The sequence below is a fragment of the Glycine max genome, chromosome 17, assembly GCF_000004515.6.
Source record: "Glycine max cultivar Williams 82 chromosome 17, Glycine_max_v4.0, whole genome shotgun sequence".
Lineage (NCBI taxonomy): Eukaryota > Viridiplantae > Streptophyta > Magnoliopsida > Fabales > Fabaceae > Glycine > Glycine max.
The window spans coordinates 12569314-12582001 of record NC_038253.2 but is presented as its reverse complement, the minus strand read 5'-3'; the positions used below and the strand labels follow the sequence as shown (position 1 = coordinate 12582001).

At 31.3% G+C, this 12688-nt stretch overlaps 1 protein-coding gene across 1 annotated transcript; it reads right to left on the bottom strand.

The window, feature by feature from the left end:
* Positions 1-7903: 7903 nt before the first annotated feature.
* LOC100526920 (uncharacterized) lies at positions 7904-11561 on the bottom strand. The gene is made up of 4 exons (NM_001249071.2): positions 11421-11561; positions 10952-11065; positions 9350-9454; positions 7904-8276 (listed from the first exon to the last, which is right to left on the bottom strand). The coding sequence occupies exons 1-4, from the start codon at positions 11530-11532 to the stop codon at positions 7996-7998; spliced, it is 612 nt and encodes a 203-aa protein (NP_001236000.1). The 5' UTR covers positions 11533-11561; the 3' UTR covers positions 7904-7995.
* Positions 11562-12688: the final 1127 nt, after the last annotated feature.

Below are 12688 nucleotides of genomic sequence, written 5' to 3'. Positions count from 1 at the left end.
ATTTCTTTTCACAAATGTGATGCTTATTTTAAGATGGAAGGATTATTTTTATTTCTAGATAAATTATTTTCATTACATTTTTAATTTTAATTATTACATTTTTTTATATTAAGTATTCTATTATTATTCTTATAGTATTTCTTAAAATATTTTCAATCAAATTTTAAAAAAATACACTTTAGATATTATATTTTTATTATGTTATTATCATAATAGTTCAAATAAACTGGCTAATATAAAATTATTCAAAATTTTATTTTATTTAAAATAATAATAAAGAAATTTAATAAATATTTTAAAGATAAAAAAATATCTTAAAAAACTAAAAACTAAAAACTAACATTATAAAAGTGGTTACTTCATATTCACATACAGGACAAAAAAAGATTATTAAAAAGAAAATGCCCAAATTCCACATGCACAGGTCAAGAAACAAAAGCATCAGACAACTATAGATCTAGATTTAATGTAGAACAACAAGGGGTTTGACTAGATCGCAATTGTTGAATGACGACACCGATACCCCTTTGAATGACAAGATTCTGCCCTTGAGGATGCACCTTGATTGTGGTATTCAATAAACTTGTCATTTACTAAGAATTTGCCATCCTTTTAATTGAAAAAAATAATTGAAGACATAAACTATAAAATTTGAAAATACTTCTTACCTTTAATGGATTAACTATGTAATTTTGAACACCTCCAATCTATTCAGATGTCATCATGCCTTCCACAAACTATACCATCATATTTGTTGTAGTCCATGTCCTAGAGGATGAATAAGTTGAGAATTATTCTCTACTTATATAATTTATCTCGATATTATTTTTATTTGATATAGGAATTGTTCCGTTATAAAAGCATTTTACTATGTAGTATTAATATTTTCTTTTCTAACAGTCTGGATGGTCTTCTTCACCAATGATTCATCGTCGTCCACGTTGTCTTTGGTCACTGTAAGTGAAATTTTGCAATACGTCCTCTGTATTTATTAGTTGGAAGGGACCAAAAATGCTCTTGAGAAGACATTTTGACTACATTAAAAGATAGTAAAGATGAGCATGGTTGTGTTTACAAATACCAGAGCCTAATGCAAAAATTATAAATAAAAAAGAATAAATAAAATATCAATTATTAATTTTATATTAATCTTCAATCTTTCTGATATATAAAATCATTTAGATATATTTTATCATCAAGTAATTTTTTTATTTCACTCTCGATAGATAAAATACTTAATTCATTCAATATAAGATATAAATAAAAAAATATAAAATAAATAAGAAAAAATGGTGAAATTAACGAAGCTAAAAGTAGAGACAATTTACTAATTAATATTTTCTATTGTAATAATTTAATATAAGTCATTTGTTATTCATTTTAATAATTTTACTTCGAGTCTTAAAAAAATAATAGAAATAAGAGAGAGAAAAATATTAAAACTGAAATAATGAAGAAAATTTAAAGTCAAAATTTTAATTTTTAATTCTTTTATAGTTACTGTTATAGTAGTTTGATCACATGCAGTCACACACATGCGCGTGTACACTCATATAGACATGCATGGGTTGGATGACATGATTTTTGAAAATTTAATGGATACAATCTCGTTAGTATTTTCACAATTTTTATTACCGTCAATTTATTCAATTAGTGATTGTGCAGCATGCATACATATATATGTGAGATAGGATTGATTTACATTAGGTGTAAAATATTACTTTTATACCTAATCTCAATCACACAATTTAAATAATTTAAGAGATTTAAAAAATCTAATTAGTAAATAATGAGATATAATTTTATTATTTCTAATTAAACTAACAGATAAAAGTCATTAATGATAATACTAGATAATATTTTTCGTTAATGGTAGCCTGGTTTTTTTATAGCAAAAAAGATATTATATATGAGAGTTGATACAAAATGTTTCTACTACCAAACCGAGAAATTGCAAAGTGAATCAATTTAAATAAGATTGACAAAAATATTATGTGGTGCTATTATGAATGATTTTGATAAATTAATTTAAATAAAAATAACACATATTTCATGATTTTGCTAATTTAAATTTTTAAATTTTTAAAGTGAATCAATTAGATTATTTAAATTGAGTGATTGAGATTTGGTATAAAATATTAGTTTTATTCCTATAGGGTAAACGCATCATATCTCTACAGATTTTATTTACATGTTACTAGAAATAAATTTACATTTTTTGAACTATAAAAAAGGCTATCGGCCTTCCCTTGTCCAATTTGAAATTTCTTCCCGAGTTTAATTTCTCTATTTTTCTTCTTGTCACTTCTCCAATAGATTCTAGCAATTTCTTCAATTCATCAAGTATAGTTTAAAGCATGATTATTTCGATGAAGCGAGTTTTTTTCTCACCAGCAATTTTCATTGTATTTTGAGTTGGGAACTTTCTTCTGTAGCTAATGGGGAGACGTGACTATAGTTCGAGTATCAAATAATTTGAAGTAAGGTTTAAATTTCACAATTCACTGCAAAACCAATAACAAAGACTTGGAAATTCAAGTGGTGCTTCTGGGTTACTTTAAACAAATTGACCATCATCATGACAATGACACAACATTTTTGTTTTGCAATATGACATGGAGACGATGCATCAATTTCATATGCCATTTACCAAGATGCCAGGGATTTTCCTCATCTATGTACAATTGGGAAGTCAACAACGAAAACCTTATTGGAATTAATCAAAATTCTCAACAACTAGATATTATCGTCAAATGACCTTAAAACTTGATACCCTTCAAGTGTACATCCCCATTTTACTTGGGCAATTTAAATAAAATAGTGTTGTGTTACGTTTCATGCTCTTGATAAAAAAATCACATTTTCTCTTTGAAAGCAGTTTTTTTATTTATTCTTAAATTGCTTGTTTTTGTTTTGACCCAATAAAAGTTTCAAATATGAATTTATTTATTTTTATTTATTGGGATAGGATCCGTTTACATGTGTAAAATTAATGTCTCAACCACTTAAATTAAATAATTTAAAGACTGAAATTAATTTACTTAAAAAAATTATTAGCAAATCACAAGATATGATTTTGCTACTTTCATTTAAAATAATTTATCAAAATCATTAATAATAGTATCAGATATATTTTCCATAATATTTATCAATTTTATCTTCATCACAACAAGATTTTGAATTTCATAAAAAAATTTATCATTTATGTACATGAGGAAATCAGACTTACGTAGTTCTTTAAGAACTGAACGTTAGTTAAGTTGTCTTTATCTTTTTTTCGCAGGATTGATTTTAACCGGACAAAAGTCGTTTAAAGCGTTGGACCTTGAACGATCTCTTGATTTTGAAAGGGGAGAATCGTTAAGGCGTTGGACCTTTAACGATCTCTTGGGTTTTTTGACGAACATAACATTAAGGCATTGGGACCTTTGAATGATCTCTTGGTTTTGAAAGAAGGGAAAACCGTTAAGGCGTTGAACCTTTAACGATCTCTAGTTTTTGAAAGGAGAGAAATGTTAAGGCGTTGGACCTTTAACGATCTCTTAGTTTTGAAAGGAGAGAAACATTAAGGCGTTGGACCTTTAACGATCTCTTGGTTTTGAAAGGAGAGAAACACTAAGGCGTTTCGACTTTTAATGATCTCTTGGGGTCGACAAAAGCTTTTTGCTCTTACGTATCCTGAATTGCGATGAGGAAATCAGATCTACGTAGTTCTTCGAAAAAGCAAAATGACCTTTTGGCGGGCAAATGCTTGATTTGTGAGTTGATTTTAGCCTTAGTTTCACTTGGTTATTTCTCAACTCATTAAAAAGAACTTCAAAGTAAAATGTCCGGCTAACACTTATTTTATTATTTTATTGTTATTTTTTAGATCTTTTATTATTTTTAGATATTTTATTATTTATTTTTGTTTGTTTTTTAACTGAGGTTACGACGTGAACAATCGGCTGGATTTTATTTTAAGGGGGATTGAACGAGATTATAACACAAACGATCGGTTGAAATTCATTTAAACATCAATTAAGTGAGATTACGACTTAAATGATCGGCCGAAACTCGCTTAAAACGCAGAAAAGGAATACCGAAAGTAGAGGAGATGAAGATGAAAACACACAAAGAAAGAATGGACCCATAAGGGTGCATAGAATGAATTCAAAGCTTCAAAATCGAAAACTAACCTATTGAAGATCGAAGAACGAACGAAGAATGACGAAAAACGTACACAGAATCGATCACGGAAACGTCTTGGAAGCGTTAAAGAAACACCGCGGCTTGAATTTTCTCCTTCTTTCTTCTTCTTTTCACTAATTTCAAGTGAAAACTTAGTGCGAAAAATGTTGAACCCCTTAAACTCACCCCCCCCCCCCCTCCCCAATTTATAGCAAAAAAAAACTAGGGTTTCTTCCTCATGAAGTTTCCTGAGCGCAACCCCCAATTGATAAGTTCACCGTTCTAAATGAAATTTTCTAAGTGCACCCCCCAAATTGGTAAGTTCACACTCCTTTTAGAATGTTCTAGAAGGTCCAGATGGACCCAATGCTAGTTACACCCACTAGTTTGATGAGTGCACATCCTCCAGAGTGTTCTAGATGGTCCAGATGGACCCAATGCTAGTTACACCCCCCATTTTGTTGAGTGCACCCTCCCACCAAAATTTTGTAGATGGTCCAGATAGACCTAATGCTAGTTACACCGCCCATTTTGATGAGTGCACCCTCCCACCAGAATATTCTAGATGGACCCAGATGGCCCAATGCTAGATACACCCCCAGTTTAATGAGCGTAGCCCCATACCATAATGTTCTAGATGGGCCCAGATGGCCCAATGCTATTTACACCCCCAGTTTAATGAGTGCAGCCCCATACCAGAATGTTCTAGATGGCCCGGATGGCCCAATGCTAGATACACCCCCCAATTTAATGAGTGCAATCCTCCCTATTTTGTATTTTTGGCTGATTTCTTTTTGAAACGTCGCGAAACTTTACGGACTACCCAGTGACGAGTGTTAAGCATCTTAAATCGGTCAGCCAAAGTCCGTACGTTGATGAATAATTGTCCCCAGACGAAATTAGGGTATGACAGTATCTAAAATGATTAGTCTAACATGACATATAATTAGACCTTTTAGATGCATGACACATAATAACCAATAAAGATTCATTTTAAAACTTTTAAACTTACAAGGAAAAAAAATAAGTTTAAATGCAATTTTCATCTTTCTATTTTTTAACATTCATAATTTTGGTCTCTTTATTTTAAAATAGAAACATTTAATCTCCATATTTTTCAAAATTCATAATTTTCATCTCCTATTTTAAAATAGACATTTAGTCTTTCAATTTTGAAAACCTTAGGGGGTGTTTGGTTTGGTTGTTTTTTGTTTTCATTTTCATTGAAAACAGAAAACGGTGATGAAAATGTGTTTGGTTGGATTTCTAAAAATATTTTCAGTGAAAATGAAAACAGGAAATAACCAGAAAATGAAAACAATAAAATTTCGTTTTCAGTTAAGAATAGAAACTTCATTTTAGGTAAAATGAAATTGTGGTGACAATGAATGTAATTTTAAGCAAATCTAAAAATACAAAAAGACAAGAAGTCAATATATCATAAATTTTTTTAGTATTTTTATTTCATGAAAACAGAAAACAAGAAGTCAAATCAAACATGTTTTCAGAATTCTAATCTTTTGAAAATGAAAACAATTTTCAGAAAATGAAAACAAGAAATGAAAACAGAAAATGAAAATGTAAATCAAACACATCCTTATAATTTTAGTTCTTCTATTAAACTGAAAGTGTTGATTGTTAATATATTAATGTTAACTATAACATGTATTAAAAAAATAATCTCAACCTGTATTATTTAATTTAGATCATATCAAGTTAATCTTACCCGTCAATGTTTTGAAAGAATCGCAATCATGAAATTTATAAAACTGAATGAATAAATGTCTCTATTTTATAACAAAGAGACTAAAATTATGGATTTTTAATTAATGGAGCAAAATTACATTTCAACCAAAAAATTGTTAAAATAAAAACTTGTGGAGGTTAAAAACATGTTAACCCAATATTTTTTCTATAAAAACAACATTATCTCGTGCCACATTATCGGAGACAAAATTACTACCAACAAATGTATTTTCATAAACATTTTTTATACACGATCAAGGCAAATAGTAATTTCCAAAACAATCGTGCATCATTATGTTTGAGAGCTTAAGTTACTCTCTGGATTTACCATATCAGTTTTGTTTCCCCTTGTTTTTTTTTATCATACCATTAGGCATTAAATTAAGTTGACGATCAAGCTACAATTTAATTTCAGGCTTAAATATATTTTTCATATATGTAATACTCATTTTTCAAATTGCTACCTATTATATTTTTTTGTTGCCAAACCTTTCCAAATTTTTGCTTTCGGTACCTACCGTTAGCTTGGCTCTGTTAAGTGATGACATGACTGATGAAATGTCACATCAACAGTTTCATGTAACAACCACATCATCTACTTTTTCACATCGTTAATTATTTTTTAATTATTTTAAAAAAACATGTCGCTAGAATCAGCTTGGCCAACGCTAAAATAAAAAACCAACTCTTATTTGCACGGACGACCTTCACGATCTTCATTACTCCGCATTCTTCTCCCAATACAATTCGTTTGGTTTGTGACGACGATAATGGACAAATGAGTATGTGTTTTGTTCATTTAGAGAAAGGGAACAAAACCCCTCAATCGATTTCACAAAATCAGTTCAAACCACTTTAATATTTGGAGAAAAATAAGAACAAAAAACTTGTGGATCTATTTGCAGTGTCAAGGTGCAACGCACGACTCCATGCAAAGTGGTGGTGGTTGTGCGGTGCAAATCTAAGTGGTGGTGAGGATGTTATGCATGACTCTATGCTGGCTGGGAATGGTCACGCAACGTGAATCTAATGTGGTGCACTGGTGCTGGGGTGCTACATGCGACTACTGCGATGGTTGGGCCACATACGACTATGGTGCTGCTGTTGGAGGCGATACACCATTAATCGGTGATAATGGCAATCACAGAGTGACGATGGCAATCATCGATGGTAGCCTGGGTGGTGATGGGTGATTGTGCGGTGCTCTTGGGTTGCAAAAATGGATGGGGGAAACAATTTTAAAATTAAAAAAAAAAGGATAATGACATGGAAAGTGAGAAAATGACAACTAAACAAATCAAACATGATATGACAACGGTGATATCACATTTCATTTGTCACATCATCACTTAACAGCCTCAAACTATCAATAGGTATCAAATGCAAAAATCTGAAAAGGTCAAATAGCAAAATCAAAAAAAAAAAGTAACAATTTGAAAAGAAGATATATTACATGTATGAAAAATATATTTAAACCTTAATTTCAATATTAAATAGGGAATTTTGGACCTGGTCTTTAAGGCAAAGGAGACTTACAAAATTCATGTGGCAAAGTTAAATGTGAAAGTCATTCAAATATGAAATTTCAGTGTAGAGGTAGCCCGACATGCCATATACAAACAGAATTTCTCTCGCATTCAGGTTCTAATTTAGTTAGACAGCACTAGAAGTGCACAACATATAATCATCCCAAATCCCATTAGGCCTCTAATATAAACACAAATGATTCATAGCAAGCCAAAATGATTTAGAGTACAAATGCCATATGAAGCAATTTTATGGAGATTGTAAAGGTCAAAATACAGCAAAACAATCTTTTCAACTATTTATAGACTTTTCTCATGTAGTTACTTGACATTGTCTACCCTTAGAAGGGAAAAATCAATAGACATTCCAAATGAATACTGAAATTTCAATCTCAACATTTTCAACATCTCTGCTGAAGCCATTGCTCATCAGCTAGAAAAGTATGTTATTATAAACTAATTCAATAAAATAAAATTGGGTACAAAAGCTTTAGGGGGTGGGAGTTTGCCTTACTCCAAGATGAGCGCATACATCCACAAAAAATTGAAGTTCTCAAGATTCTTCTTCCCTTAGGCTGCGAATCCTTGCCCTCTGCTGAAGGAACTGCTCTTCTTGAGCACGTTTTGCAGCAAGAGCTTCCTCGTCAAGTACTTGGATTGGGAACCATTCCGGCAATTTTAACCAAGTTCCACTCTTCTTTGAATTCTCAATGTGTTGGTATATTGTTTTAGTGTGATCTCTCAAAGCATCCTTCAGTTTCAGTATAGCAAAATCTGCTGTTGTCCCCACAACAGCAAACATGACAGAGTACCGGATTGCACCAAGTTGACCACCTAAAATTCCACAAATGAAATCAACTTTTAATGCTTGTAACCATTTGAGCTTATTCACCAATACAAGCAAGAACTATTTGCAAGGATTTCACCACTAAGTAATGCATCTATCTAAATTTAAACATAATCTGGGAAAACTTCATCGGCCTTTGACCTAATTATTCTCATAAGCATTGTCATGACTAATCCTTGGGTACCATTGCAATTAGGAGACACTCAACATTACCCTCTCCCAGGGTGTACAACACATGCTTACCTCCACATCACTAGTGGTAATCTCAAGAAACTTACCCTTGGCCAGACATAAAAAATAGGTTGCATTCTAAGATAGAGAACAAACTTGTTCTTGAAATAACCGTGATACATCCTATTCTTCCTTATAACATCCAAATAATTCTTTCACTACCTAATGAAACATGTTTTTGGTGCTAATGAGAAAATTTATGACATGTTGGAATCATTAGAAAAAAAGTTTAAGAAACAACGGAATAAAAAATGAACAAAAGAAAAAGAAAAAAAAAAACTAGCAAGGAAACTGAACATGAAAACATTTTAGATCTTATCAAGCAAAGGTTGTTTCAGTCTAATTTGCTGGGCAGGATCTATCAAATGGTCCTGAATACGTGATATATGATACAACTTGCAGCATTAGATCATACATAAACAAAGAAAGTGTATAATAAGTAAGATCCAAGAGCAGCATTCATTTACTTATGATAAGTTAAGGAAATAGAGGGAATAAAATGAACAAACGAAATAACAAAAACAACCGAGCAAGAAAACTGAACATGAAAACAATTTAGATCTTATCAAGCAAAGGTTATTTCAGTCTACATTGCTGGGCACTGGGAAGGATCTAGCAAATGGTCCTAATATAATAATATATGATACGAGTTGCAGCAAATACATCATACATAAACAAAGAAAGTGTATAATAAGTAAGATCCAAGAGCAGAATTCATTTTAACATATGTAACAAAAGATTAGTTCAGGAACAGGTAGATACATCACCATGGTTTGACTGGCAAAAATCACAAGCATGCAGTAAAAGAGCGAGAGGAGCAGAACTAAACCTTGGAGACGCCCTAGAAGAGCACCAGTTCCAAATCCAGCTACTGCAGAATTCAATATGTCATCAGGTCCCGTTTTTCTAGTTGCAGCCACAAATTCGCGTGCCCCTGACAAATTAGACAGCATTATATTTTATTAAATTAGGCAGAAAAGTCATCTAATAGGGATTGAGGCCCATGTAGGCATGTTGAACATGAATTCTTGGAATTGATACATGAAGTCCAAAGAAAAAACCAAATACTCTAGATCCTCAATTCAACAAAAGGGAAGGTGGTAACCTCATTAGCATTAAATTTAGCGAAAACCCACCCAAGCTATTGGAATGAACTTACAAAATGGTGCCAGATGGCAGATATACAAAAGAGACTTAATTTTCTGTTAAAACTATTGTCTCTTGTCAAGCAAGTAAATAGATTAATATAGACATTAACAAAATTCTTTCAAATACCAAAAAGCCATAATAAGGGGAAAAGAAGGTAATCAATTGCAAAATTATATGGAATTCACATTCATGTTTGTTATTTGTCTCTTTTTTTTTGGTAAGAGAAGCCACTTAATGTTTATGGCCCGCAATATCTCACATCACCCTAAATCAAAAATCAAAATATTGGAGTTTACAGTTCAAATATCCTTTGAGAATTTCTCACGACATGCCATGCAATGAGTTACTATTATTAGTTTATTTTATTTGTGAAGCATTTTATAAAATTAAAACTTGGTAATCAAGCATTTATTAGATAATATCCTTCCTTTGAATCAAAGTATTCTTCCAGAAGAAAACTTGCAATCTAGAACTACATTTGTTGATTGTTGTTCACTGATTACAGTCTCTTTGCCTTATGGCAATTTTTCACATTATGTGTAATTAATTATGGATTTCATAGCATAATGTCAACGAAGAATCTCTGCTAGAAATCTAAAAAGATCAGTTAATAGAAAATTCATTTTTGTTGTTCATTTTTCCCATTCTCAAAACATCTAACCAACATTTTTCCTATTATTTATCAAGGTATGTTGCTTCTGATTGATAAAAAGTTGCTTCACCAAACCAAATTTAAATTTGACCTATCTACTTCATCAAAATGTTCCATAAGGCTAACAGTAAATTTATATGAGGTAATGGGAAAAAATGGAGGACATGCTCCAATTTATAGATAGCACTCGACAACAGAATACCTAACATATTTCACTTCTTTATAAGAGGAACTTACTAATAAGACCACTCAAACAACTTCAGGCCAGTAACATAACCTCCCCCCGGAAATGATCAGGGCATATTATTCTTTTAATAGCTACATCAACATATTTGGATCTTCTCATTTTTCTTAAAAACACAACAATACATTAGGAGAGAAAGAAAGGCATCAATGGCTTCTGTCTCTGCAACAAAAAACCCCTGCCTTTCTCCCATAACATGATACAATCATGTGAAAAAATGAGAAGGATGCAAATCCATATAAAATTCAGTAGCAAATCAATACAATCATGGATTCAAAACACGCAGCACTAATCAGCACAACAACACCCTCAAATACAAACTACTACAACATATTCCCAAAACTGTAACAGCCAATCATCAGATCAAAAGAAAATCCAACAATTACCACAATAGCACCCGGTGACAATGGTGAAATTCACAGCATAGTTAGAACACACAGTAGCAAGACCAAGAGTTCTTCGATGCTTTGAAATCAACCCAGCTCCAGCACCAGCAACTCCTGCTCCAAAAACCCACAAACATCATAAATTCAAACAAACACTCTCCAACCTCCCTCATTCTCTTTATCCTCAAACTTATGTGAGTCTGTGTGATTGATTATTCTTAAAATTTAATCTTAATCATGCATAATTGAATAGTGAACAAACATGACCTCCTCTAACTTGATCGCGTGTATAATACTAAACAATAGCATATAAAATCAAATTAATTAGTCATCATGGGCATGAGGTACCAATACAAAACATAGCTTAGTTTTATTTTTTTTTTATTCATTTCATTTTCTGGAGAAAACAAAAATATTTAATGGGAAAATAAAAGAAGCAACACAATAATACAGAGAAAAAGAGAGGGACCTGCGAGAAGGGTTGGAATAACGATTCGACTTTTCCAAGCATGAGAAGAAGAGGGCGAAGGAGACGAATTGTTAAGTTCTCCACCTGGGGCTTCTTTGTTCTCAGAACCCATTTTTTCTGATTCTTTATTATTTTTTTTTCAATCTACGATTTGTGTTGTATGGTTTTGTTTTGATTTGAGGGGTTTCTACATTTATGGTGCACTCGCTGACTTCTGTGTCTGTCTCCGAAAGAGTTCGTGAATGTTGCAAGTGAAAGTGAAAACGGCGTGGGTTCTCCCCGATTGGGCTAAAACTATCGTGTGGTTATCTACTGGGCCTCCAATGATTGGTTAACAGCTTTTGCTTTGTGCACCGGCTTCTGCTTGTGCACCCAGAATCTTTTAAAATTCCGGAAATACCCCTGTTACTTCTTCTTTTTCCTTTTACCTTCTTCACTCATTCATTTTGTTGCTTTTCACATTCATTCATTCTCATAAGAGGAGAGGTCCTCCTTTATGTTTGCAAGTGGTGGTTGTGGTGGTAGTTAGTGTGCTTGATTACAGCGAAGGTAAGCTGCAACTTGTCTTTAATCTAGATTTTTGATTGGGTATAAAACTTACGAATTGATAATCCATAAGTTATATAAAATTTATGGATCGATCATTTGTAATTTTTATATAACTTATGGATTGACAATCCGAATGTTACTTACGGATTGACAATCCGTCATAAATAACATACAAATTATCAACCCATAACTTACTTATGGATTACCAATTTGTAATTTTTTTAGTTTTTTGTTTTTTTTTAAATGTTTATTTAAATATAATTAGTATTATTGTTTAAAATGTTTTAAATAGGTATAGTTACATAATTCATTCGTAAGTTTTTGTTTTTATAGGTTGAAAGTGGTATTTATTTTAAAATAATTTAGACTAATAGTTTCTTTGAATAATTTTATATTAAACTTGGTTAATAAAACTTTAAAATTATCAAAAAGATTAAATTTTATATAAAAAGTTAATAAAATATTTGTAATCATTTTATCCAAAAAAAAAATAATTTTAATAAATCGTGATAAAATTTCGATATAATAATATAGTAAATATGGATAGTATATTTTTTTAATTAAAATTAGTGGAAAAAGAAAATGGATTAAAGTGCACTAGTATAACTTTGACAAATTATGGTATCATTTAATAATATAATAATTTTGAATTGAATGATGTTTAATAAAACCACAAATTCATATATATACAAAATTTTATACTAATCTAAAAAAATTTG